The sequence below is a fragment of the Erythrolamprus reginae genome, chromosome 10 (genome assembly GCF_031021105.1).
Source record: "Erythrolamprus reginae isolate rEryReg1 chromosome 10, rEryReg1.hap1, whole genome shotgun sequence".
Taxonomy (NCBI): domain Eukaryota; kingdom Metazoa; phylum Chordata; class Lepidosauria; order Squamata; family Dipsadidae; genus Erythrolamprus; species Erythrolamprus reginae.
The window spans coordinates 3,711,434-3,738,648 of NC_091959.1; the positions used below are offsets into that span (position 1 = coordinate 3,711,434).

At 41.2% G+C, this 27,215-nt stretch overlaps 1 protein-coding gene across 1 annotated transcript in view; it reads left to right on the forward strand.

Annotated features, from left to right (window-relative positions):
- SCAPER (S-phase cyclin A associated protein in the ER) overlaps positions 1 to 27,215 on the forward strand; it is a 120,554-nt gene that overhangs the window by 64,972 nt on the left and 28,367 nt on the right. Inside the window, exons 24-25 of the mRNA XM_070762292.1 lie at positions 9,161 to 9,276; positions 14,758 to 14,881. Of these exons, the coding sequence (XP_070618393.1) occupies positions 9,161 to 9,276; positions 14,758 to 14,881 (240 nt within the window). The remainder of the gene's footprint in view (positions 1 to 9,160; positions 9,277 to 14,757; positions 14,882 to 27,215) is intronic.

Consider the following 27,215-nt stretch of genomic DNA (forward strand, 5'->3'; position numbering starts at 1 on the left):
AGGAAGGGGAAAAATGTAGAGGAGGAGGAAGAAGGAAAAGGAAGAAGAAGAAAGGAGGTAGAAAGAAGAAGAGGAAGATTTCCCCATCTTGAATTGAACAAAGTATCTTTTCCACAGCATCTCATGCAAATAGCCTGGCCATAAAAATACTGTGTCCCTTCTGAATATTCTCATCATTAAAAAAAAAAATCATTCTCCATAATCCTTGCAATATTTGCACGCCATCTGCCCAGGGTAGCCAGTGGAATAAAACGGTTTGAAGCGGATTAAATTATATCACTGGTTAGAAAGCTCCCATTGAGTTCAACCCGGGAAGGGTTGTGTGGATTGGGTTTTTTTTTTAAGCAAACAAAAACCCAAAATTTTATACAGCTTACAACACTTCTGTAACTCAGAGGTCTATTGGGGTAGAGCTGACCCTGTAACAGGACTGTGGCTTTAGTATAAATAATTTAAATCTTATACAGAAGACAAACTGTTCTTTAGGCCTCGGGGCGGATTAGAATAAGCAAACATATGTACAATATTACAAATACCCGTTCTTAATTGGCCCCTGCAAGGCGAGGGTGTGTATATATTTTAACAGGAAAACGTAGATTCTTGTTACTAGCATTGATATCCATCAGCTAATAGAAAAATAGATACCGATTTTCCCAGGGATTGCTATAAACATGAACTTTCAATGTTTTTTCAAACAAGCCTGTGGTTTAATCAGACCTGTATTTTGCCCCCTTATCGCCAGTAGGTATCTGTCTTTCAGTCATACAGTTGGAAGTAGCCTAGATTGCATTTCTGATTCTTTTCTGTAATTACACCATTGCTAATTGCGTCGTAATACAGTAACCTAAACATACGTTTATTGAATTTTCTTCGCAAATTGTACCAATACAGGGAGACGTTGGGTAGCGAATGCACAGAGCAAACAACCTCGTTGAATAATGCTATTGACTTTATTATGAGAAAAAAAAGAATGCAGGCCTTTTTCAGTCTAAATAGCCTGAGTAAATTAGCCACTTGGACGAGAGAGAGAAAAAAATCAGTCGGGTATTACATACAGTAAAAGAAAAATCACAAGTTCAAAAACAAAATTCTTCTATCCAGTAACAAAAATAAATTCACCAAATTTTTCATCCTTGCGATAGATTGATGGATGGATGGATGGATGGATGGATACCGCTAGGAACAAAATACACTTCTGAAAATAATTTCGTCACTTTGATATCTTGCTGTTGCATTTTGGCCACAGCTTCCACCATGCCTCAATTTATGACTACCTGACCAGGAAAATGGGATGTGTAAGGCAACACATGGCTCCCTAGACCAGGGGTCCCCAAAACTTGGCAACTTTAAGACTTGTGGACCTCACCTACAAAAAGATATTGACAAAATTGAACGGGTCCAAAGACGGGCTACAAGAATGGTGGAAGGTCTTAAGCATAAAACTTATCAGGAAAGACTTCATGAACTCCATCTGTATAGTCTGGAGGACAGAAGGAAAAGGGGGGACATGATCGAAACATTTAAATATGTCAAAGGGTTAAATAAGGTTCAGGAGGGAAGTGTTTTTAATAGGAAAGTGAACACAAGAACAAGGGGACACAATCTGAAGTTAGTTGGGGGAAAGATCAAAAGCAACGTGAGAAAATATGATTTGACTGAAAGAGTAGTAGATCCTTGGAACAAACTTCCAGCAGACGTGGTTGGTAAATCCACAGTCACTGAATTTAAACATGCCTGGGATAAACATATATCCATCCTAAGATAAAATACAGAAAATAGTATAAGGGCAGACTAGATGGACCATAAGGTCTTTTTCTGCCGTCAGACTTCTATGTTTCTATGTTTAACTCCCAGAATTGTCCAGCCAGCTGAAGTCCACAAGTCTTCAAGTTGCCAAGTTTTGGGGACCCCTTCTCTGGACTCTTGAATTCTTTTTTTTTTCCACCCAAGATTTTATTTTTTACTCAACGTCAAAAAAGGTCGAATGAGTCATTTCATTGAAGACTAAAATGAAGGTCTCTCCACACACAAACTCCATATAATTCTTAGGTTTTATATGACGGAGGGTTGTATTGTGTGTGTTCTTCCAAGTCAGTGGTTCTCAACCTTTCTAATGCCGCGACCCCTTAATACAATTCCTCTTGTTGTGGTGACCCCCATCCATAAGTCGAGCACCAATTCTCCCAACAGAGCTGTAAGCTGATTGGCAGGAAGGTCAGAGGGACATCCCCACTGTAAACGCCTCATTGGTTGGATTGTAAAAATACGTTCCAAGGCGCCAGAATAGAAGCTTTAGTTCCTAACACTGTGGGAAATTTGTCTTTCCCCCCATGGTCTTAGGTGACCCCTGTGAAATGGTTGTTCGACCCCCAAAAGGAGTCTGAAAACCACTGGTCCAAGTCAATGTATATTTGACCATAGAGAGACATCCTTCAAAACCATGGGAGATTGCTGGGCTATGTTGACCTAGTTATTTCACCGGTTTCATTCCTAACAGGTTGGGGAAAACTGATGTTGGGTTAAGGCAGCGGTAGGCAAAGTTGGCTCTTCTATGACACGTGGACTTCAACTCCCAAAATTCCTGAGCTGGCATGATTGGCTCAGGAATTCTGGGAATTGAAGTCCACAAGTCATAGAAGAGCCAGCTTTGCCTACCCCTGGGTTAAGATTCAGTGGGTCTTTCAACAGGGTGTTCTGGGAGTTGAAGTCCACCCATCTTAAAGTTGATGAGGTTGGGAAACCTAGAGAAGCTGCTTTCCTGTTTGCATGATGGGTGACGGGGATGTCTGGTTTGCTTCTCCCAAAGAGGAAGCCCAGAACAAGCCAGGTTTTTCTTCCATGGAGTCTTGGAATCTCTTCATTTGGGTCTTAGCATGACTTCAGGTCTTCTCCCCAAAGAGGACCATTTCAGACTTCCCTGTGGACAAAGCAGGCTCCTGCTCCTCTGCTTCCTCCTCTTTTGCCTCTGATTCTTCCTCTTTTTTTCTTCCTCTTCCATTCTCCTCTTTTTCCTCCTTCCCTCCTTCTCTTCCTCCTCTTCCTGCTCCTTCCACCTCTTCTTCCTCCTCCTTTTCCTCCTTCTCTTCCTGCTCTTTCTACCTCTTCTTCCTCTTCCTTCTCCTCCTCCTCCTCCTCTTCCCCTCCTTCTTTTCATCCTCTTCCTGTTCCTTCCACCTCTTTTTCCTCTGATTCTTCCTCTTCTTCCTCTTTTTCTCTTCCTCTTCCTTCTCCTCCTCCTACTCTTCCCCTCCTTCTTTTCATCCTCTTCCTGTTCCTTCCACCTCTTCTTTCTCCTCCTCTTCCTCCTTCTCTACCTGCTCTTTCCACCTCTTCTTCCTCTTCCTTCTCCTCCTCCTCTTCCCCTCCTTCTTTTCATCCTCTTCCTGTTCCTTCCACCTCTTCTTTCTCCTCCTTTTTCTCCTCCTCCTCTTCCTGCTCCTTCCACCTCTTCTTTCTCTTCCTCTTCCTCCTCCTTTTCTTTCTGCTCTTCCCCTCCTTCTTTTCATCCTCTTCCTATTCCTTCCACCTCTTCTTTCTCCTCCTCCTCCTTTTTCTCCTCCTCCTCCTCTTCCTGCTCCTTCCACCTCTTCTTTATCTTCCTCTTCCTCCTCCTTTTCCTTCTCTTCTTCCCCTCCTTCTTTTCATCCTCTTCCTGCTCCTTCCACCTCTTCTTTCTTCTTTTCCTCCTCCTCCTCCTCCATCTCCCCCCCGCCCCCAAGCATTTGTCTGCCAGCCCTGATACTATCATCCTTTCTGCCTGTCCTAATCAATAGGGTCAGGGGAGATGGGTTTCCGCAGCTGCCACGCTGTTTGTGACACGGAGCATCCATAGCCATTTCCAGAAGCCGGCTGTAATTCTCTTGTTAAATCACCAGTTGAGAAATCTGTAGACACCAGGGCTTGCTTGTCATTGTGTGTGTGTTGGGAGGGGCGGGGGGTTGAAAAGGATCTTGATAGTGTCACTTTTCCTGACTGGGGAGGAGGAGAGGGAGACTGTTAATTGAATTTCCCCCGGGAGCATTAAAAAAAAAAAAAGAGAGAGAGAGAGAGAAATAAAGCCCAGGCCCCCAACAAAGCCAGGAAGGGGGGAGAGCTGTCATTGCAGAAAATCTGCTTACATTGATTTAACTTTGCTAATGGTCGGGGTTGGACAAGGAATTGCCCCTGGGGAAAAGAGGATATCTCTCTGATACTCAAAACCTGTCCCTCTTAGCTTTTCCTTTAAAAAGAAAGAAAAGAACGCCATTGGTACAAGCTTTAAAACCTCTCGTTTCTTGCGGGTGTTTTTTCCAGGAGAGAAATAAAAAGAAGTTGGAGTAAAGGAGATTATCTCCGGGACCGCCTTCTGCTGCACGAATCCCAGCGACCAGTTAGGTCCCACAGAGTGGGTCTTCTCCGGGTTCCGTCAACTAAAGAATGTCGCTTGGCGGGACCCAGCAGAAGAGCCTTCTCTGTGGCGGCCCCGGCCCTCTGTAACCAACTCCCCCCAAAGATTAGAATTGCCCCCACCCTCCTTGCCTTTCGTAAGCTGCCTAAAACCCACCTCTGCCGTCAGGCATGGGGGAATTGAGACCCTCTTCCCCCTAGGCCTTTACAATTCTATGCATGGTATGTATGTATGTATGTATGTTTGGTTTTTTTTATATTAATGGGATTTTAATTATTTCTAACGTCAGACTACTATTGTATACTGCTTTATTGTTGCTGTTAGCCGCCCCGAGTCTCCGGAGAGGGGCGGCATACAAATCCAATCAATCAATCAATCAATCAATAGATAAATAAATAAATTAAATTAAATAAATTAAATTAAATAAATTAAATAAATTAAATTAAATTAAATAAATTAAATTTAAATTAAATTAAATAATTAAATTAAATAATTAAATTAAATAAAATTAAATAAAATAATAAAATTAAATTAAATTAAATTAAATTAAATTAAATTAAATTAAAATAAAATAAAATAAAATTAAATTAAATAATAAAATTAAATAAAATTAAATAAAATTAAATAAAAATAAATAAATAAATAAATGCCAGTTTGTTGGAAAGCCACTTACAATCCTAGGTTTAGAAAGCTCAGAACTTTCTAAGCACAGCCCATAAAATCATCTGGGACAACGTCCTTCCTGTCAACAACTACTTCAGCTTCAACCACAACAACACACGAGCACACAACAGATACAAACTTAAACCGTTCCAAACCAGACTGCAGGAAATTCGACTTTAGTAACCAAGTATGCACGGAACTCACTACCTGACTCTGTAGTAGGAGTACGGGTGAAACGCATGCAGCTTGAAACACCCACGTTTCTATATTTCATTTTAACCCAAAGTGCTTGTTTTTCATATACTTTCGGTCAAGAGCCAGGCTGCAAAATGTTTTGCAAAAGTGCTAAAGTAACGGCCCGTTTGAGTGATTCTTCTTAATTTAAAAATAAGCGTAGTATATGTGCGGGGAAGTTGATTGCAGGTGACTATTAAGATTGACAAGTCACAGTAAACAAAGAAACATAGAAGATTGACGGCAGAAAAAGACCTCCCGGTCCATCTAGTCTGCCCTTATACTATTTCCTGTATTTTATCTTAGGATGGATCTATGTTTATCCCAGGCATGTTTCAATTCAGTTGCTGTGGATTTACCAACCACGTCTGCTGGAAGTTTGTTCCAAGCGTCTACTACTCTTTCAGTCAAATAATATCTTCTCACGTTGCTTCTGATCTTTCCCCCAACTAACCTCAGATTGTGTCTTCTTCTTGTGTTCACTTTCCTATTAAAAACACTTCCGTCCTGAACCTTATGTAACCCTTTAACATAAATGCATCCACAAGTAGAAAAAGTCGCTTGACGTATCCCTTCACAGCCCAACTTCTTTTCCAAAAGAGTTTCGGGAAAAGGAATTCCCACTTCTCCAGCTGCTATTTTAATCTCCACCCAGGGACCAAACTCCGTGGCCTGCTCTGCGAAATTTTGCATGCGTTTCAAAAGACGCTGAGTCTCTTCTCTCCTTGACCACTAACACCAGGGAATTTTTACACACCGAGCAACAATTTTGAGGTTGGGGATTCCATTTCCATTTTCGCCTCCCCACCCTTCCAAAATAATAAGACTCTCCCCCCCCCCTCCCCAGGTCTTGAGGTCAGGTATTTACATTTCAGCCCAGTGTTTGTCGTAACTGTGAAATGGGGAGTTGAGGGGCGGCTGCTGGCAGGCAGACAGTGTTTATCGCAGCCCAGAGACAGTCGGGAATGTCGGCTTGGCGGGTTGCAGAGTCCGGCTGGGTTATTTACATTAGAATCTGCACATTGTCAGATCTTCAGCGATCCGTCGTCGTTTTCCCCGGGCTGCGTTTTCATTCTGCAGAGCAGCTCGGTTTCCACCGTCAGAGTCTAAAGCAGCGGTCCCCAAACTACGGCCCACTGGTCGGATGCGGCCTGCCGAGGTCTTTTAACCGGCCCGCGGCAGCACACGAGATTTTACCGATCGATATAATAAGAGAGAGAAAGAGGGAGAAATAGAGAGGGAGAGAGAAATGAAGAGGAGAGATGGAAAGGGAGAGAGAGAGAGGGAGAAATAGAGAGGGGGGGAGAGAGAGAAAGTGTGAGAGATTCAAAGAGGGAGAGTTAGAAAGAGAGTGAGTGAGAGAAAGAGAAGAGAGAGAGAAAGAGGGACAGAAAAAAGAAAGAGAAAGGGAGAGAGAAAGGAAGAGAGAGAGATGGAAAGAGAGAGAGAGAGAAAGAGAAAAATGAGAGGGAAAGAACGAGGGAGAGGAAAATGAAACAAATGAGAGAAAAGGAAGAGGGAAGAGAGAAGTGGAGAGGAAGGAGGGAAGGAAGAAGGAGAAATGGAGTTTGTTGATTTAAGTTTAAATTTACTTGTTAATAAAAAAGTATAAATTACTTTATTATTTAATTATTAATTACTTATTACTTCTTCTTTATTTTAAATATTGTATTTGTTCCCATTTTGTTTTTTACTTTAAATAAGGTATGTGCAGTGTGCATAGGGATTTGTTCATAGTTTTTTTTTATAGTCCGGCCCTCCAACAGTCTGAGGGACAGTGAACTGGCCCCCTGTGTAAAAGGTTTGGGGACCCCTGATCTAAAGCTTGAAGCACAATTCAGAGGAGCAAGAGTCGGAAGGGACCTTGGAGAGGTCTTCTACTCCAACCCCTTGCTCAAGCAGGAGACCCTACAGCAGGGATGGCGAACCCATGGCCCGGGTACCACAGGTGGCACGCGGAGCCATAGCTGCTGGCACGCAGGGGATTTTGCAATAACCTTCCTTTGCCACGCCCACCATGCCACGCCCATCAGGTCACACCATGCCCACCAAGCCATGCCGCCAGAACCAATAGTAAAAAAAAATTGAAACCCACCGCTGACGAAGTCATTAAATTTCACAGTTCACTAAATGAACGTCTGTAAATCAAGAACTTCTTGTAACAATAACAACCTTGAACCGGTCAGGCTAATCAATTAAAACAAGACTTGTTTTCCTGCAAACTTAATTAAAAAGTAATTTTAATTTTTTTAATAAAAAAAATTAAAAGACTTCTTTTCAGCTCCTTCCTGCTTGTGTATTGGGGTTGTTGGGGTTGGCCAAGTTGAAGAAGAGGAATCAAAATTTGGCTCCATTTTTTTATTTATTTTAAAAAAACTTATTTATCCTTGGGGAAGGGAGAAAAAAAATAGACTTAATATCCATCCATCTCCTTGCTTATTTTAAGCATCAAGTTAGGAGTGGGTTGCTTTTTTTCCCTTGGCCCAGAAGCCTGATAATTAGTTTTGTGTGTATGTGAGGATGGGGGGGGGGCGGGTTGGCAGGGTTGTCTGGTTTTATTTACAACATTGCTAGTTTAGGACCCTTGCCAAGAATAATCGTGAGTACCTTTTAGTCCTAGTAGGGTGTCTTAAGAAAGAGGATGTGTTTTTCATTTGAAAAAACAAAACAAAACAGATTCTGAAAACGGAGAGATGCTTTTTATTTAAAGGAGGGGCGTCCAACCTTGGCAACTTGGGGGCTTCTTCTCCCAGAATTCCCCAGCCAGCATAGCCCTGCTTTAAAATCTTGCTTTCCTTCCTTATTGTTGGTGCGATGTTCCTCTGTTTGGCTCTTTGGGTTTCCGTCTGCCTCTCTACATCCTTGTGCGTACAATTTAGGATACAAATTCAATTTATTTATTGTTTTGCGATGGTGTGGATGGGGCTGTAACGGTGATTAGATTAGATTAGATTTATTGGATTTATATGCCGCCCCTCTCCGCAGACTCGGGGCGGCTCACAACAATGACAAAACAGTACATAGTAACCAATCCAATACCCACCAATCCAATTACAATTTTAAGCTAAAAAATTCATAAAAACAACCCCAGAATATTAAAAAACAAGCACACAATCAATCCAACACCAAAACAACATGGGCAAGGGGGAGATGTTTCAGTTCCCCCATGCCTGACGGCAGAGGTGGGTTTTAAGGAGTTTGCGAAAGGCAAGGAGGGTGGAGGCAATCCTAATCTCAAGGGGGAGCTGGTTCCAGAGGGTCGGAGCCGCCACAGAGAAGGCTCTTCCCCTGGGTCCCGCCAGACGACATTGTTTAGTCGACGAGACCCGAAGAAGGCCCACTCTGTGGGACCGAACCGGTTGCTGGGATTCGTGCGGCAGAAGGCGGTCCCGAAGGTATTCTGGCCCGGTGCCATGAAGGGCCTTATAGGTCATGACCAACACTTTGAATTGTGACCGGAAACTGATCGGCAACCAATGCAGACTGCGGAGTGTTGGACTAATATGGGCATACTTAGAGAAGCCCATAATTGCTCTCGCAGCTGCATTCTGCACGATCTGAAGTTTCCAAACACTTTTCAAAGGTAGCCCCATGTAGAGAGCGTTGCAGTAGTCGAACCTCGAGGTGATTAGGGCATGAATGACTGTGAGCAGTGACTCCCGATCCAGATGCATTAGATGACATTACAGAACATCAAGGAAGCATCAAGAAAACACTTGCAGGATTGCACTCTAACCACTGCGCCATCAAGACCTATTTCCCCTCCTGCTCTCTTCCAGGGAATGGCGGCCTTCAGCCGTGAATTGATGCCTTGTTTAAAAGCAAGACCTCCCTCCATTAATGTACCCATTCTTCCTTCTGTGTCCTCTTCTCCAGAATGAGGCCGATCAGGTGGCCTTCCATGTGGCTGGTGGGTTTTCTGCTCTGGAGCAAATCCTTCAAGGCGCGACAACGTCCATCAACCTGAACTCCATTTCAAGGATCCCTTTGAAGTAAGTCTGATGCTGCTTTGCCAGTTTTTGACCGTCAATAAATTAATGTCCCTTGTGGTCAGGGACGACTGTTCTGGGCTCCTTTTTCTACCTGGCTGCAATTTTCATAGCTGTCCATCTGTCTTTCCTTCTATCTTCCTGCCTTCCTGCCTTCCTACTTCCTTCCTTCCTTTCTTTTCTCCCCTCTCTCCCTCCTTTCTTTCTTTCTTTCTTTTCTTTCTTTCTTTCTTTCCTCCGTCCTTCCTTCCATCTTTCTTGCTTCCTTCTACCTTCCTTCCTTTCTTTTCCTTCTTTCTTTCTTTCTTTCTTTCTTTCTTTCTTTCTTTCTTTCTTTCTTTCTTTCTCTCTCCACCAGAAGAAACGCAGTTATCCTGAGATATTATCTGTAGTGTTTCAAATAAGTCAGGAGCAAGTGACGAAAGACAAAAAAACAAGCGAGTGAATAAAGGAAGCTGCTAATACACACACACACACACACACGTGCGCGCAAACACAGTGCTTTGGATTGTGCAAATAGAGAACTCTTTGTGTGAGCTCAGAATCTCCGCACTGCCTTTTGGCATGGGATCCTTGACTGCAGGTTTAGGACAAGCGGGCAATTAATCATAGCTAAACACTGGCAGGGACCCGTTTTGTGACTTTTAAAAAGCTCGTCGGCACTTTAACCCTAGAATGAAGCCTTTTGATACAATCCTGCACAGGTGTTTTTTGGGTTTTTTTTTTTACTCCAGTCACAGCAAATTTTAAATCACCGAAGTTATTGCAACCGCAGAGGGTGATCGATTAATTTTCAGGTGAATCGCAGTTGATACATAATGTAGGATCTGGTTCTTTGTAGAAATCAATGACTATCAGAAACAGATTATTGGGGAAGAGCAAACCCTGTGTGTGCCGCTAGTAATCGCGAACTTTTCTCTCCCCTTGTTCGCTTCCATTGCTTTTACGTTTTCTGATTAAATAAGTATTTTGCAATCTATTCGTTCAGTTCATTCAACACCCTTCAAAACCCACCCCCAGAAAATTAAGTTTTAGAGCTGAGCAAATATTTGAATTTAGTTTCTCTAAATGCAACCAAAAACTCTAAATTCCATGCCCTTTGTAGCTGTTGGATCAAAGCATCTCCCTTCTGTGCTGCCATACCAATTGTTTCTTTCATTGGATTTTTTTTTAAAAAAACCCAGAAATTTTTTGAAAAATGGTTTGCAAATGCCAAACGTCTCACCTTTAACAGTTACATAACAGAAGACAAGAATTTATCTGTGCCATATAACAAAAATGGCAGATTTATAAATCTCTCCCCAGCAAGCACCTCAAGAATAAAAGCTGACCAGAGACTGCAAATTAAGGCACAAATTGGATTTGGCATCAGGGGTGTCCATAGTCAAAAAACCCGAAGATGTCCCTTCAACGACTCTAGTTTTTTATTCATGAGATAATTTTTATTTGCTAAATAATGCGATACATATAATCTTGGTGTGATTCGTTCTTCCAGTTAATTTCAGTGCAGCCCCTCTTAAAGAAAATGAAGCAGTTTTATTGGGATTTACGATCAACGCAAAACTGCCCAGTTAAATGCTGCACCATCAGCCCTTAAAACTGATTTAGTGATACTCAAGCTTGGTTTAATTCAGTAGCAATCCTCAAGCAATTCCTTTTAGGTTTAGGTACCATCAAAATCTCTTCTTTTTTTCTTCCCTCCTGGGAGCATTTGAGTGGGGTAAAGTTGGGAGGAAAGTTTAAAAATAATAATAATAATAATAATAATAATAATAATAATAATAGTTCCCCTTAACAAGCCAAACTGCAAAAGGACTTATTGTTAAGTGGGTATATCACAAGTTAAAATCTCTTCTTTTTTTCTTCCCTTCTGGGAGCATTTGAGTGGGGTAAAGTTGGGAGGAAAGTTTAAAATAATAATAATAATAATAATAATAATAATAATAATAATAATAATAATAATAATTCCCCTTAACAAGCCAAACTGCAAAAGGACGTATTGTTAAGTGGATATATCACAAGTTAAAACAATAAACCTGCTTGAAAACATCAACCATTTAATGCTGGTCTGGGATTCCTTGAAGAAAAAAAGCGGTGACAGTTAACAGCTGTTGTTTTTTTAATAAGATTAAAATAAAGAAATTAGTTTTACTGCCTTAAATCTCCCATTTAACACATCCAACCTCCTGGGGCTTGCTCCCTCCTGACATTTGCACATCTGAGTTTTCAAAAGCAGCAGCATAACTGAACTTGTGCCAGGAATCTTTCCAAATTCTTTCTAATTATAGCCATTAACAAGCTTATGTCACCCTGTCTCCCTTGCAAAGCCAGCACCCCACCCCACGCCAGATTCACAAGTCCCACCACGTTGCCGCGAAAAAATAAATGGCATCAGTTTATTCGTTTGTTTATATCGAATTTTTTTTTCTGTCCGGGAGAATTTTCAAATGTTGGAAACCTCTCCAACTCTTCACATTATAATCCCAGAGAGGGGGGGGGGGAATCACTGAGAAAAAACAACTTTCAGGAACGTTGTTTTGTTAAATTTGGGAGAATAATGTTGAAAGTCTTAAGTATCCTCTGCTCTCTGGAATAAACACTTAGACCAGCTGATGTTTTAAAGAACGTGATAAAGCATCAGATGTATATGTAGCAGGGAGCTCAATTCTTGATTTTGAAACAATAGGCATAATTCGTTTTAAATGTCATTTATCTGATTTAAATTCAAGGGAATGCTATTTTATTAGCAAATTCTGTAGCTTGATTGATAGTTTTCACTAATTGGCTGAAAATAAATTATCTCAGATACAATTATTGATTATATGCAGGATATATTGATGTCAATTCCGGTCCAGGACATCAAAGAGAGTGCTTATACAATTATTATATTGAATCATTACCACCAGCACAACTTCAATACTCACTGAACATTTTAAATAACTATTTTATATGTTTCTTAAACTCCAGGTTTAAACGTTAGATTCAAATTAAACTATAGTGTGTGTGTGTGTGTTTATTTCTATGTATTTATAAACCCAAGTAACCTAGTGATACATTGTGGTGGCTGGTGGGGATGGACCATTATAAAGCCATTAGGACAGAATATTTGTAGCTCAGACTTGGAATCCTTGGTGCTTTTTGAAATTGGTTGTTTTCTTGGAGACATTTCATTATCCAAGTAAGTAATATCATCAGCGCTGGCTGTTGTACAATTGTAGATGCAGAACCACTATTTTAAAGAATCCCATGTTAAAACATCTGTGATTTCATCTGGCTCCAAGCCTAAAGTGGACCAGTTAAAATAGGATGAGGAGAGAATGGGGGCCAACACACAAAGGCAATATCCAGAGTTAAACAAAGGTTAGTCTTCCTAAAAAAATCTTGATGGATAATTATCTTAGGGTTTATCCTTCTTGCAAGTTTGTCATAGAGGCAGAACGTTATTTAACCATTCCCTTTGCCAATTCAACTCCAAATAGACCACGATATTTTATAATCCCATAAGAAAACAAAGACGTCTTCTTAATCCCAGTGAGATTTAAACAGGGAGCCTCCAGGACCTCTTTTGTCTGGCTGCAAATCAGGTGATACGTAGTCCCTCCATTTATTTATTTTTAAATCAAAGACGGTCCTTAAATTTAACCTGTCCCTGGACCTGTGGCCTATGCTTTGTGGGCAAGAAATACGCTTGACAATGAACAAGCTTGGAGCTGGCATGAAGTCCCAAATAAACGGTGTATGCTATGCAACATAAGAAAATTAAGGATAAAGAGTGAAGATATTAGGAAAAATCTTCCCTTCCTTCCCCTTCCCTTCCTTTCTCTTCTCTTCCCTTCCCTTTCTTCCTCTTTCTTTTCCTTTCTTTCCTTTCTTTTCCTTTCCTTTCTTTTTCCTTTCTCTCCCCTTTCTCTTCCCTTTCCCTTCTCTTCCCTTCCATTTCTCTTTCCTTCCCTTTCTCTTCCCTTCCCTTTCTTTCTCTTTCTTTTCCTTTATTTCCTTTCTTTTCCTTTCCTTTCTCTTTCCTTTCTCTTTCCTTTCTCTTTCCTTTCTCTTTCTTTTCCTTTCTTTCCTTTCTCTTTCCTTTCCTTTCTCTTTCTTTTCCTTTATTTCCTTTCTCTTTCCTTTCCTTCCCTTCCCCTTCCTTTTCATTTCTCTTTCCTTCCCTTTTCCCTTCATTCCTTTCTCTTGTCTTTCCTTTCCTTTTCTCCTTCCCTTCCATGTTTAATGCTCTCAGTCTCCAGGATCAGGAATGTCAAAAGACCAAGAGATGACCTGGAAGACTACAGACCACCAATTTGATATATTAGATTCACCTTTTCAGCAAAAAACAAACAAACCCTGACGGCCCTTTTTGGATGTCGCCAACCCGAAAATTTGGGGAGGAAGAGAGCCCCCAGTAGCAAATATATGTATAATATATATAAAGTCTTGTAGCCCCTTTCCCAACCGATAAATGTTATTAAAAGACATACTTATATTTCATGAGCTGAAAATATACGGCCTTTAATAAAACATATACTCGTCAGAAAAGGTGCTACCAGATTCTTGGGGTTTTTTGAGAATTACAGGCACTCTTGACTTTCTCATCTGGGGAGAGCAAATTAGAATGTATTTCCTAAAATGTACCTAAAATCAAATTTGCAGACGGCCTGCATGGTTGACCAGTAATAAGCCGATTTCTTTGTGCTTGACTGCCATCTGACTCCTGGTGAAGTCCTGTGGAAGAGCATCCGACAAATAGCTTTCTTTGTTTTCTTTCCACACTTTTAAGAAGCGTAAATGGACCCCCAGAGATTCCAGGAGAAAGGATCCCTCTTGGTTTGGCTCGAAGGAGCTCTGCTTTCCAGGTCTCCTCACCTACGGGCCTTCTCCAACCTGGCTTGCAAATGTGTTTTTTCCTAAACTACAGTATTCCCCACCGGGCATCATTGATTGGAGAGGAAAGTGATTTTTTAAAAAATATATCTTTGGTCCCCTGTCATCTTGAAAGGAAGTTGGCCAGTGATCACTTCCATCTCTAAAATTAGATGTCTTCTAAACATTCTTAAACATAAATGAGAAATAATTAACTTTGATGGGGTTTGCAAAACAGTTTGCTAACATAAATTAGCAAATATTTGATGGCCATATCTACTTCACACTTTGTCCTATTTCCTACACCAAAAAAAGTTCATTTGAGAAACTTCAGCCTTTAAACTTTACATTGTGTGCTGGATATGTTCACTGCCTTGAGTTATTTGTAAAAAGAAATAATAATTCACCCACAATGTCATAGCAACAAAGCATTTTTATATTATAGATATAATTGTAGAATAGAAGAATAGAATAGAATAGAATAGAATTTTTATTGGCCAAATGAGATTGGACACACAAGGAATTTGTCTTGGTGCATATGCTCTCAGCGTACATAAAATAAAATATACATTGTCTTGCCTTATTTTCTTCCACCTTTAATGTGACTAAAATTTCATTTTTATCTCCTAGATCACTCTGTAGTACGATCAGTGCTTATTATTTGGCCTGCAATAATTGTCTGGAAAACTGCTTCTATGTTCTCTTCAGCAACAAGATTACTTTTTTAATGGATCTGTTGATGCACCAATTAATGGTACGTAAACATTTCAAGTTCGAATTGATGCTATTAGCACCCCAATGCTGGAAAAATCACCTGGTGGAAGAAAACAATTTAAAAAAATATGGGTTTAAACTGAATTTGGGATTTAATCTGTCTTGAAAGGGGATGTATTTCCCCCCCAAATTAGGTCTCTAACTTTGGATGTTCTAGTTCAGGAATGTTACTGAAGTAGAACCAATTTTAACCATTTGGTGGCACTGGTTAAAAATCTTATTTGTGTGATATGCAATTACAGCAGTGATGGTATAACCTGACAATTGTCCCTTAGGCTTGTAGTCCGAATATAAATATGCCAGTCCAGGGGTTTGGGGATGCAAACTTAAGAGAGAAGCACATTTTCCTCTGATGTTTCTAGCAGTTTTCTTTCTCTTCTTCCACTTCCAACTCCTTGCCATCTTTAGTTCTTCACTTCTGAATGGCAGTGAAGACCGGAATGATAATACAGTGTTCCCTCAATTTTCATGGGGGATGCGTTACGAGACTTCCCGCGAAAGTCGAATTTCCGCAAAGTAGAGATGCAGAAGTAAATACATTATTTTTGGCTATGAACAGTATCACAAGCCTTCCCTTAACACTTTAAACCCCTAAATTACAATTTCCCATTCCTTTAGCAATCATTTAGATTATTACTCACCATGTATATTTATTAAAAAAATTTAAAAAAATATATTTATTAAAGGTGGACGAAAGTTTGGCAATGACATATGATGTCATCGGGCGGGAAAAACTGCTATAGAGGGGGAAAACCGCAGAGTATTTTTTAATTAGTATTTTTGAAAAACCGTGGTATAGACTTTTCGCAAAGTTCGAACCCGCGAAAATCGAGGGAACCCTGTATATTGAAATGTGGCAAATGTTAAACGGAGCTGCAAATCAATCCTCCTGATTTTTCTACAATTGACATCAATTCTAGGTTTATCGCAGTCTATGGTCTTCTACGAGGTGCTGTTCCCCCAAAAGCTAAAATAGCATACCTTAATGCACCTCGAAGCAGGTTTTGCAAGTAGAAAATATATATAAGATAAAGAACACAAGAATTAGAGAGGCGAGAAGGAAAATTTTACATAAATGGTATTTCATGCCAGTAAAACTAGCACACTTCCAGAGGAAAGGGAAAGGAAATTGCTGGCATGGTTGCCAAATAAAAGGAGTCTTTATGCATGTGCTCTGGGAATGCGTTGAAGCTCAAAAATTTTGGAAGGAAGTACAGAATGAAATAAATAATATGCTAAACATTAATTGGATAATCATGAAAGGATTAGCAACACTAGTTAAATATGGGGAATTACGAGAATTTAAAGAAATCAAAACAGCAGCTTTGGAAAGCGCTCAAGCAGTAGTGGTATTAGGGTGGAAGGACAGCAATAAATGGACAATCCAGAATTGGTACTGGTACATGGTGGACCACATTCACTTCGAAATTATGGAAATAAGATTAAATAACTTTGATGAAAATAAACTGGAGAAGCTGATGGCACGATGGAATAAGGTGAAAAATTATATCTTAAGTAGAATTTATGACGACAATGTGAAAAATAAATTCCAATCACTTTTTGTATCTAAAGAAATGTAAACCGGAGCTAAGGAAGAAATTGAAACTTATTGCAAATAATTTCACCCCCTAAATGGTGGTGAGGTTTTATTGGTGTTGGGCACTTTTTCTTTAAGTATTTTTGTTTGTTTGTTGTAATAAAATTTAATAAAAATATTTTTTTTTAAAAAGGAGCAGGTTTTGCAAATCAAATTTACTGAATAGATAGGCTTTAATTGGGGGGGGGAGGAAGAGGAGAAGGAGGAAGAGGAGGAAGAGGAGAGAAAAAACCCCTTTGACTTCCCCCTTCATTTTAGCTGTCATTAAATATTTAATCAGCAGTTCATTTTTAATTCATACTGACCCACTCATGAGATATTTAGTCTGGAATTGCTACTTATAAATGGCGGTGGGGAGGGGTCTTTTCAAGAGGCAAGTGGTTGGTTAATTGAAAAGTTGTGTACGTGGCGTAAATAATTCACGCTGCCCTGTTTGAGCCCGAGAACCATCGGGCGATTGATAAACACTTAAGTGTGGGTCCTCGAGGGGGGGGAGCAGGGGGGCACCATGTCGTTAGTCAAATGGAATCTGAACATGGCTTGTACATTTGGTTGCTCGGTGGTCTCACGTCCTCTTGTTTCTTTTCCGATTTGTCCCCCTAAGGAATTTGCATATACAAAATGCCCTCCAGGACTCTGGTTTGTAGGAAACCGCAAAGCAGCTAGTCCACGATTTTAACAACGGTTCAATTATTGACCGGTGAAAGTTACAAGGGCCCCCCGGAACAAGGGGCTCGTGACCGTTAAAAGAATCCTTGAAAAAAAATAGATACTGCTCAAAAAAATAAAGGGAACACTCAAATAACACATCCTAGATCTGAATGAATGAAATATTCTCTTTGAGTACTTTGTAGAAACATAGAAGATTGACGGCAGAAAAAGACCTCCTGGTCCCTCTAGTCTGCCCTTATACTATTTCCTGTATTTTATCTTAGGATGGATCTATGTTTATCCAAGGCATGTTTAAATTCAGCGACTGTGGATTTACCAACCACGTCTTTCAGTCAAATAATATTTTCTCACGTTGCTTCTGATCTTTCCCCCAACTAACCTCCTGTGCCCCCTTGTTGTATTCACTTTCATAGAAACATAGAAGACTGACGGCAGAAAAAGACCTCCTGGTCCATCTAGTCTGCCCTTTTTCTTGTATTTTATCTTACAATGGATATATGTTTATCCCAGGCATGTTTAAATTCAGTTACTGTGGATTTACCAACCACGTCTGCTGGAAGTTTATTCCAAGGATCTACTACTCTTTCAGTAAAATAATATTTTCTCACATTGCTTTTGATCTTTCCCCCAACTAACTTCAGATTGTGTCCCCTTGTTCTTGTGCTCACTTTCCTATTAAAAACACTTCCCTCCTGAACATTATTTAACCCTTTAACATATTTAAATGTTTCGATCATGTCCCTCCTTTTCCTTCTGTCCTCCAGACTATACAGATTGAGTCCATGAAGTCTTTCCTGATACGTTTTATGCTTAAGACCTTCCACCATTCTTGTAGCCCATCTTTGGACCCGTTCAATTTTGTCAATATCTTTTTAAAAACACTTCCCTCCTGAATCTTATTTAACCCTTTAGCACATTTAAATGTTTCAATCATGTCCCCCCTTTCCCTTCTGTCCTCCAGACTCTACAGATTGAAGTTGAATGTGCACAACAGCATGTGCACAATAGCGTGTGAAATTGATTGTCAATCAGTGTTGCTTCCTTAGTGGACAGTTTGATTCCAGAGAATTTTGAGTTACTTGGAGTTATATTGTGTTGTTTAAGTGTTCCCTTTATTTTTTTTGAGCAGTGTATATTTTTATTATTTACATATACTGTAAGTGATGGAATACAGTGAGACCATCCTCGTGTTTCATACAACAACACAAACCAAAGCGAAAGGCAAATAATGTATATATTACTTGGATGCCTCTATGTTGGTTGACCCTTGGGTCCCATTTGTTGGGGGTCAAGGGAAAGGGAGGGTCTTGCCTTCTCTTTCTGCTCAAGATCCCCCTGGACAATTGGTGGGCCACTGGCTGACGCAGAATGCTGGACTCGATGGGCTTTGGCCCAATTCAGCAGGGCTCTTCTTATGTTTTTATGTTCTTAATTACAGTGTTAGCCTTATACAATTATTTTTGGCCAATGTATACATTATAATCTAATATATAAATAATATCTCATTCCGGGTCTACTTAACCTAATAGTTTTATGTTCCGACTCCCACCCCGTGTTTCCAGCCATTGATAAAACCTGTTCCGCGTATCATAATATCCTGACCCTCTTTTGTCTTTTAATCCTAATGTCAATCTATCCATTTCTGCGCATATTAATATCTTACAATTCTTTAAAAGTTAAGAATCCTTGAATTTTGTATTTATTTTGGTGCCAAAGCTTTGCTATTCTTTCTCGGCGGTATTGGTCAATGCACTCCTAATCAACAGTGCATTCTCTTTGTTGGCTCCTACTTCAAAACAAAATTGATTTTTTAAAAAAATCTTGGCACAACCAGGAGGAGGCAGAATTATTCCAGGTGAGGGTCTCTAGCCAAATTCTCCTTCCTTTGTCTGCATCCCATGAAGGGATGACCCATTGATGGCTAGTTCCCTTTTTTAAGTCTGTTGTGAAATATTTCTGAAACAGGGCCAGGCATAAAAATCTATCTTGAAAATGAGGTTAACCCAGTTCAGAGGCAGCCAGCTGGCAGTCAGTTGGGCAGCTCCAAGCCCACCAACCCATCAATTTTGATTGTCTGGAAGCCCTGGTACACGCTACCCTCTTTAGCAGGCGCGGAGTGAAATAAACGTTCAAGGCGGACTCAAAACAATTCCAACGGGTTGTGTTTCCTCCGTCTTAGATTCTGTGTGTGAAATGTCTTTTTTTTTTAATAACGATTTTATTTAACATACAAACATTTAAACATCATACAAACAACATTAAACATTTACAATTTATATGTATACAAAATTTATCTTTTACAATTCTATTTACTGTACATTTTTCTTAATTTCCACCCAGTTGTACAATTTCTCCCACACTCTGTAATAGTCCTTATTTTGTTGGTTTTGTATCTCGTATGTTAGCTTACTAAATTTGGCGCAGTCTAATATTTTTTTAATCACCATTTCTTCGTTTGGGATCTTTTCTTGCTTCCATACTTGTGCAAATGCTAATCTTGCAGCTGTGAGTATATGATTTATTAAGTAATAATTTTCTTTACTATGTTTGCCTCTAATTATTCCTAATAAGTACATTTCTGGTTTCATCTCAAGTTTATAATCCAATATTTCTTCCATCCATGTCTGAATTTGGGTCCAAATTTTTTTTGCTTCCGTACATTGCCACCAAATGTGGAAGCGTGTCCCTACCTCTTTTTTGCACTTCCAACATTTGTTGCTTACATTCACATTCATTTTGGCTAAGCGCGCTGGCGCATAGTGCCATCGGAAGAACATTTTATAGAGATTTTCTTTGTAAGGTGTTGATAGCGTCATCTTGTCGTTTACTGACCATAGTTTTTCCCAGTCTTCCAGTTGGATCGCATAGCCAAAGTTGGTCATCCAAGCTATCATATTAGGTTTAACTATTTCTTCGATATTTTCGTAGTTTATTTATTTATTTATTTATTTATTTATTTATTTATTTATTATTTAGATTTGTATGCCGCCCCTCTCCGCGGACTCGGGGCGGCTCACAACAAGGCATAAACAAATCGTAACAAATCCAAATAAATTTAAATATTTAAAAAAGTTTAAAAAGAACCCCAATATACTAACAAGCACACACACAAATATACCATACATAAATTGTACATGCCCGGGGGAGATGTTTCAGTTCCCCCATGCCTGACGACAGAGGTGGGTTTTAAGAATTTTACGGAAGGCAGGGAGAGTAGGGGCAGTTCTAATCTCCAGGGGGAGTTGGTTCCAGAGAGTCGGGGCCGCCACAGAGAAGGCTCTTCCCCTGGGGCCTGCCAACCGACATTGTTTAGTTGACGGGACCCGGAGAAGGCCCACTCTGTGGGACCTAATCGGTCGCTGGGATTCGTGCGGCAGGAGGCGGTCTCGGAGATATTCTGGTCCGGTGCCATGAAGATAGTTATACATTTTGGTTATGAATTTTTTGTCAGAACCTGTTAATATTTTGTCTATTTCATTTTGTTTTTTACATATTCCGAATTTCACCAGGTCCTTTTTATATCTACTTTGAATTTGGTAATATGGCAGCCAGTCTATTACTATGCCTTCCTCTTTAAGTCTTTCTCTAGTTTTTAGACTTCCTTTGGTATTTAGGAGGACTTCATAGGTTATGATTTGTTCTTGGCTAATTATATTTGGGTGGATTTGTGTGTGAAATGTCTTGCTGAATCTACATAGGTGTGAGTGTGCATATTGGCACTTATCCTTCAGTATTTGATGGACAGGTCCCAGGAGACACGTACCGGAGTTAAAGCTTGGGCTTACTCAAAAATTAAAAACAAAAGGGGGGAAAAATTCTCCTTTGAATTTTCACAACTGCCCTTCCCGCTTGAAACCCATCCAGGGAAACCGAGACGTTGAGTTGCTCTTTTTTTTTACACTAGATATTATTACCATGTCGATTCAAATAGTTGTGCGTTTTTCCCCCTCCTCCCTTCCAAATTGCATGGAACAATCCCCACCAGTGCAGGAAAGGAAGGTGTTTCCACCTGGAATTGCAAGCAGCAACTCCCCCCCTGCTCATGCATCATGCACCCCCCCCCCTGGCACCTGCTGGCTGTCCATTTTTGCAATGGGAGGGGGCCGAGCCTTAAAACGTCACTTTCCCCCCTGCTTTTTTGCTTTCTTGCCCCTATAAATGTGTTGGTCCAAGAACCTTGGGGGATAAAAATGCATTATTTTTTGGGAAAGGGGGGGGGAGAGTTGCTTTAAAGTTGGCGGCAGAAAGAACAGTGCGGCGTAAGGAAGACTCGTTCTTTTGTGTGCTAAAATAACCCCGGTGCTCCCCGCGAGATTAATTTCTTAATCGGGCCCTCTCGAATAGATCAAAGGAGGATTTCTTAAATGGGTTGGAAAAATAAGAAGGAGAGGAACCTGAGCTCCCGCGGAAGCTGAGTCGGAGGTGTTTTCACCGGCTTAGGAGTTTCTTCCCCTCTGCTCAGCCCCCTCCCCAACACCCCGACCAGTTTTCCTGCCTACTTGGAGCCATTCGGTTCCATTATTATTATTATTATTATTATTATTATTATTATTATTATTTATTAGATTTGTATGCCGCCCCTCTCCGAGGACTCGGAGCGGCTCACAACAGACAATACAAAATACAAATCCAATATTTTTTTTAAAAAACCCAATATTTAAAACCCTTATTAAGAAACAATCATGCAGTCCAAACAAATCAAACATTACAGGTAGTCCTCACTTTAGGACGGCAGTTGAGTTCAGAATTTCTGTTCCTGCGGTAAAACTTTTGTTAGAGGGAGTCGCATGGGGATGCACACCTGTGAGATTTTATTTATTTATTTATTTATTTATTCATTCATTCATTCATTCATTTATTCATTGATTCATTCATTTATTCATTTATTTATTCATTGATTGATTCATTCATTCATTCATTTATTTATTCATTCATTCATTTATTCATTTATCTATTCATTGATTCATTCATTCATTCATTCATTCATTTGATTTGTATGCCGCCCCTCTCCGAAAACTCGGAGCGGCGCACAACAACAAAACAGTACAAACCCAATTGATTAAAACGATTTAAAAACCCTTAATATAAAAAGCAATCATACATCTCATATAAACCATACACAAAACAGAAACAGCCCAGGGGAATCAATTTCCCCATGCCTGACGACAGAGGTAGGTTTTGAGGAGTTTATTTATTTTATTTATTTATTTATTAGTTTTGTATGCCGCCCCTCTCCGAAAACTCGGAGCGGCACACAACAACAAAACAGTACAAATCCAATTGATTAAAACGATTTAAAAACCCTTAATATAAAAAGCAATCGTACATCTCATATAAACCATAGGTAAAACAGAAACAGCCCAGGGGAATCAATTTCCCCATGCCTGACGACAGAGGTAGGTTTTGAGGAGTTTTATTTATTTTATTTATTTATTTATTAGATTTGTACGCCGCCCCTCTCCGTAGACCCGAGCTGAATGTTCCCCTGTCTTAAGTCCTCCCTGCAGCCGCACAGCCAGGTAAAGACAGCTCTCTTTATCTCCCCTTCCACCACCGAGGGTCCCTTGGCCTCAACCCTGACCTCAAGAAGACCACCCACCTGCCGGGAGCATCTCCCACCTCCCTCTTCTAATTGTTCGCTTTTGTGCAAAGAAAGGAGCACATCTCCCCCTCCTCCAAAGGGCCCATTTCCCACAAATAGGTTTCTGTTCAGACAAGCCTGGGGCCTTTGTGTCTGCAGACACTGTAGGAGTCCCTCTGATTATGACAATAATCGGGTGGGGGGGAGGAAGAGGAGGGGGTCATACACACACAGACAGAGGGATGGGAGATAACAGCCTAAGGTGTACAAGACACCCCCCCCCTCCCTGGAGGCATCTGGCTCAGATGTTCCAGATTGGGGCTTTTTAAAGAAGGAAAAATAGTCAGAAAATATTGTTACCTGTGGCGGCAACCTTAAGTATAAAGCTGGGGAATTATTTATTTTATTGTATTAAAAGAAAAAACCCTGCTTGGCGCTTCCATCTGTCATAAATTCCCCCCGCAAGGCTTAAGCGTGGGGATACATATGTTCATTCCAGATGTTGCAAGCTCGGGATGCTCCTTTGTTCCAGATCTTTTAAAGAAAAAAAAGAAAAGTTAAAAACAACTTTCAGATCCTGGAACGTCTTCCTCGCATATTTGAGGCTGAGACACATCTGGAAAAGGCCAGACTAGCACCTCGTCTTAGCCGTGAGCTTTCTAGGCCAGGCCTTCCTCAAATCTCTCATCTTCCAGATGTGCCGGCGTTCCCTTTGGCTGGGGACGATGGGCGTTAGAGTCGCAATAGATTTGGGACGGTTCGTAAGGAAGGGTGGAAGAGAAGGATTTAGGGGTCGTGATTTCTGACAGTCTCAAAATGGGGTGAACAGTGCAGTCAGGCAGTAGGGAAAGCAAGTAGGATGCTTGGCTGCATAGCTAGAGGTGTAACAAGCAGGAAGAGGGAGATTGTGATCCCCTTATATAGAGCGCTGGTGAGACCACATTTGGAATACTGTGTTCAGTTCTGGAGACCTCACCTACAAAAAGATATTGACAAAATTGAACGGGTCCAAAGACGGGCTACAAGAATGGTGGAAGGTCTTAAGCATCAAACGTATCAGGAAAGACTTCATGAACTCCATCTGTAGAGTCTGGAGGAGAGAACGAAAAGGGGGAACATGATCGAAACATTTAAATATGTCAAAGGGTTAAATAAGGTCCAGGAGGGAAGTGTTTTTAATAGGAAAGTGAACACAAGAACAAGGGGACACAATCTGAAGTTAGTTGGGGGAAAGATCAAAAGCAACGTGAGGAAATATTATTTCACTGAAAGAGTAGTAGATCCTTGGAACAAACTTCCAGCAGACGTGGTTGGTAAATCCACAGTAACTGAATTTAAACATGCCTGGGATAAACATATATCCATTGTAAGATGAAATACACGAAATAGTATAAGGGCAGGCTAGATGGACCATGAGGTCTTTTTCTGCCGTCAGTCTTCTATGTTTCTATGTTTCTACTTCAGAGTCTGATTTTAAAACAACAACCTTCAGGGGGAAAAAACCAGTCTTTAAAACCAGGACGTGAAATAGTGGGTGAGGATGTTTTTCTCCTGCTCGCGGTTTCCTTCTTTCAACAGGTAGCTTCACGCTAATGCCCAAAGAATGCATTTCTTCCCCTGCGCAGGAGCCCCGTTCAGAATAAGTCATTGTTTTCTACTTTCCTACTTCCTGAAAGAAGGAGGGAGCCCACGAAACAGCCTCGGCAGGATATATGGGGGGAAAGAAAAGGTCCATAATACGAAATTAATACGAACTTTCTCCTCCTAATTCCTGTTAAGGGGCTCTTCCTGTTTACCTGTTGAGATCAAAGAACTTGCAGGTTCCGTACAAAACTGGTCTCAAGACGATGATTGTTTCCCCAAAACAAGGAGCATCGCTTTCCTTCCAGCCTCCAGGATCCCTCTATCTCTCCCCAAATACATTTTTTCCAAAAGGCAACTGGACGTCAGAAACGAGGCGGTGATAAGCCGCTTGGGAAAGCCAAGAGAAATCATCAAACACCATTGTGGGGCTTCCTAGATTCGCCCACATTTCTACAACACTCCATGGTCTGCACTGGCTGCCAATCAGTTTCCGGTCACAATTCAAAGTGTTGGTTATGACCTTTAAAGCCCTGCATGGCAATGGACCAGAGTATCCGGAACCGCCTGCTACCGCACGAATCCCAGCGACCGATAAGGTCCCACAGAGTTGGCCTTCTCCGGGTCCCATCGACCAAACAATGTCGTTTGGCGGGCCCCAGGGGAAGAGCCTTCTCTGTGGCAGCCCTGGCCCTCTGGAATCAACTCCCCCCGGAGATTAGAACAGCCCCCACCCTCCTTGTCTTTCGCAAATTACTCAAGACCCACCTATATCGCCAGGCATGGGGGAACTGAGACACCTCCCCCAGGCTTTTAATATTAGATTTGTTTACTGTTATATTGTTTTTATTATTGTTGTGAGCTGCCCCGAGTCTTCGGAGAGGGGCGGCATACAAATCTAATAAATTGAATTGAAATTGAGCGAAACCTAGAATATTTCATGCACCCGGAAAAACATGGCGTGCTTCATTTAATCCTCCAGCAATATTGGGTTGCTAGTCAGTGCAGGCCACACTGCGCCACTGGTAGTAAAGCCAGCGATGCGCATACAGCTCCAGGCGGGCAGGTGTGCGTGTCCCGGCGAGATTTTGCTTCTGCGCATGCCCAGGGAGCAAAATCTCATGAGAGGACATGCACAAAAAAATCACCGTAACCTCCCTCGCGCAAGCGTCCTCTCACGAGATCTGGCTTCCTACGCATTGACCGGTAACCGTCACTCTTCAGTGTTGATTTTAGCTAGCTACCTTATTTTTCAAACTTATAAGACGCACTTCTTTGTCTCCCAAAAGGGGGCGAAAATGTCTGTGCATCTTATAGGATGAATGTTGCCGAAGCCCCGCCCACCTTCCGGCGGTTTTTTGGCCTCCACATGCCCTGTTTTCAGGCCTCTCTTTTGGCCTTTTTGGCCTGTTTTTGAGGCTTTTGGGGGGCTCTTTTGGGGCCATTTTTCAAGCTTTTAGAGCCATTTTAGGCCTCTTTTAGACTTTTTCCCACCCATTTTTGAGACTTTTTTCAGGCTACCGCACGAATCCCAGCGGCCGATAAGGTCCCACAGAGTTGGCCTTCTCCGGGTCCCGTCGACTAAACAATGTTGTCTGGCAGGCCCCAGGGGAAGAGCCTTCTCTGTGGTGGCCCCGGCCCTCTGGAATCAACTCCCCCCGGAGATTAGAACTGCTCCCACCCTCCTTGTCTTCCGTAAACTACTTAAGACCCACCTATACCGCCAGGCATGGGGGATTTGAGACATCTTTCCCCCAGGCTTATTATAATTTATGTTTGGTATGTATGTGCTGTTTGGTTTTTTTAATCATGATAGGGTTTTTAGTTATTTTTAATATTAGATTTGTGCCATTATAATATTGTTTTTATCGTTGTTGTGAGCCGCCCCGAGTCTTTGAAGAGGGGCGGCATACAAATCTAATAAATTGAATTGAATTGAATTTTCCCCACCTCTTTTTAAAGGCTCTTTTCAGGCCCTTTTAAGGCTTTTTGGGGGCTGTTTTGGGGGCCATTTTGAAGCTTTGGGGGGCCGTTTTCAAGGCTTTTTTCAGCCCATTTTTTTTTTCTGGAAAAACATTGACTTTTCTTGTTAGAAGGTCGCAAAAGGAAATCACGTGACCCTGGGACACTCCAGCCATCACAAATATAAATCAGTTGGCAAGTGTCCAAATTTTAACCACATAAGGATGCCACAAGAGTCATAAGTGTGGGAAACGGTCATAAGTCCCTTTTTTTCAGTGCTGTTGTGACTTCAAATGGTCACTGAGCAGACGATGGTAAGTTGAAGACTACCTCTGTTCAGAAGTTTATTTTTATTTATTGGATTTCACAGAAGAACCGTTGATCTGTTAAGGAAACAGCTCTCATGGCTTCCAGACTTTAGCATCCGACTTGCCTGTTGAAGGGGTGTTTGTCTCTCAAGAACTACACATCCATGAAACCAGACAACCAAGGTCACTCAGCCGGAATTACAGTGATACCTCGTCCTACAAACGCCTCATCATACAAACTTTTCAAGATACAAACCTGTGGTTTAAGATTTTTTTGCCTCTTCTTACAAACTATTTTCACCTTACAAACCCACCGCCGCTGCTGGGATGCCCCGCCTCCAGACTTCCGTTGCCAGCGAAGCACCCATTTTTGCACTGCTGTGATATCCCTGAGGCTCCCCTCCATGGGAAACCCCACCTCTGGACTTCCGTGTTTTTGTGATGCTGCAGGGGAATCCCAGCAGTGCAAAAACGGGCGCTTCGCTGGCAACAGAAGTCTGGAGGTGGGGTTTCAAGGACTTCGGTGTTTTTGCAATGCTGCAATTTCACTGATGCTCCCTTCGCTGGGAAACCCCACCTCCGGACTTCCGTTGCCAGCGAAGCGCTCATTTTT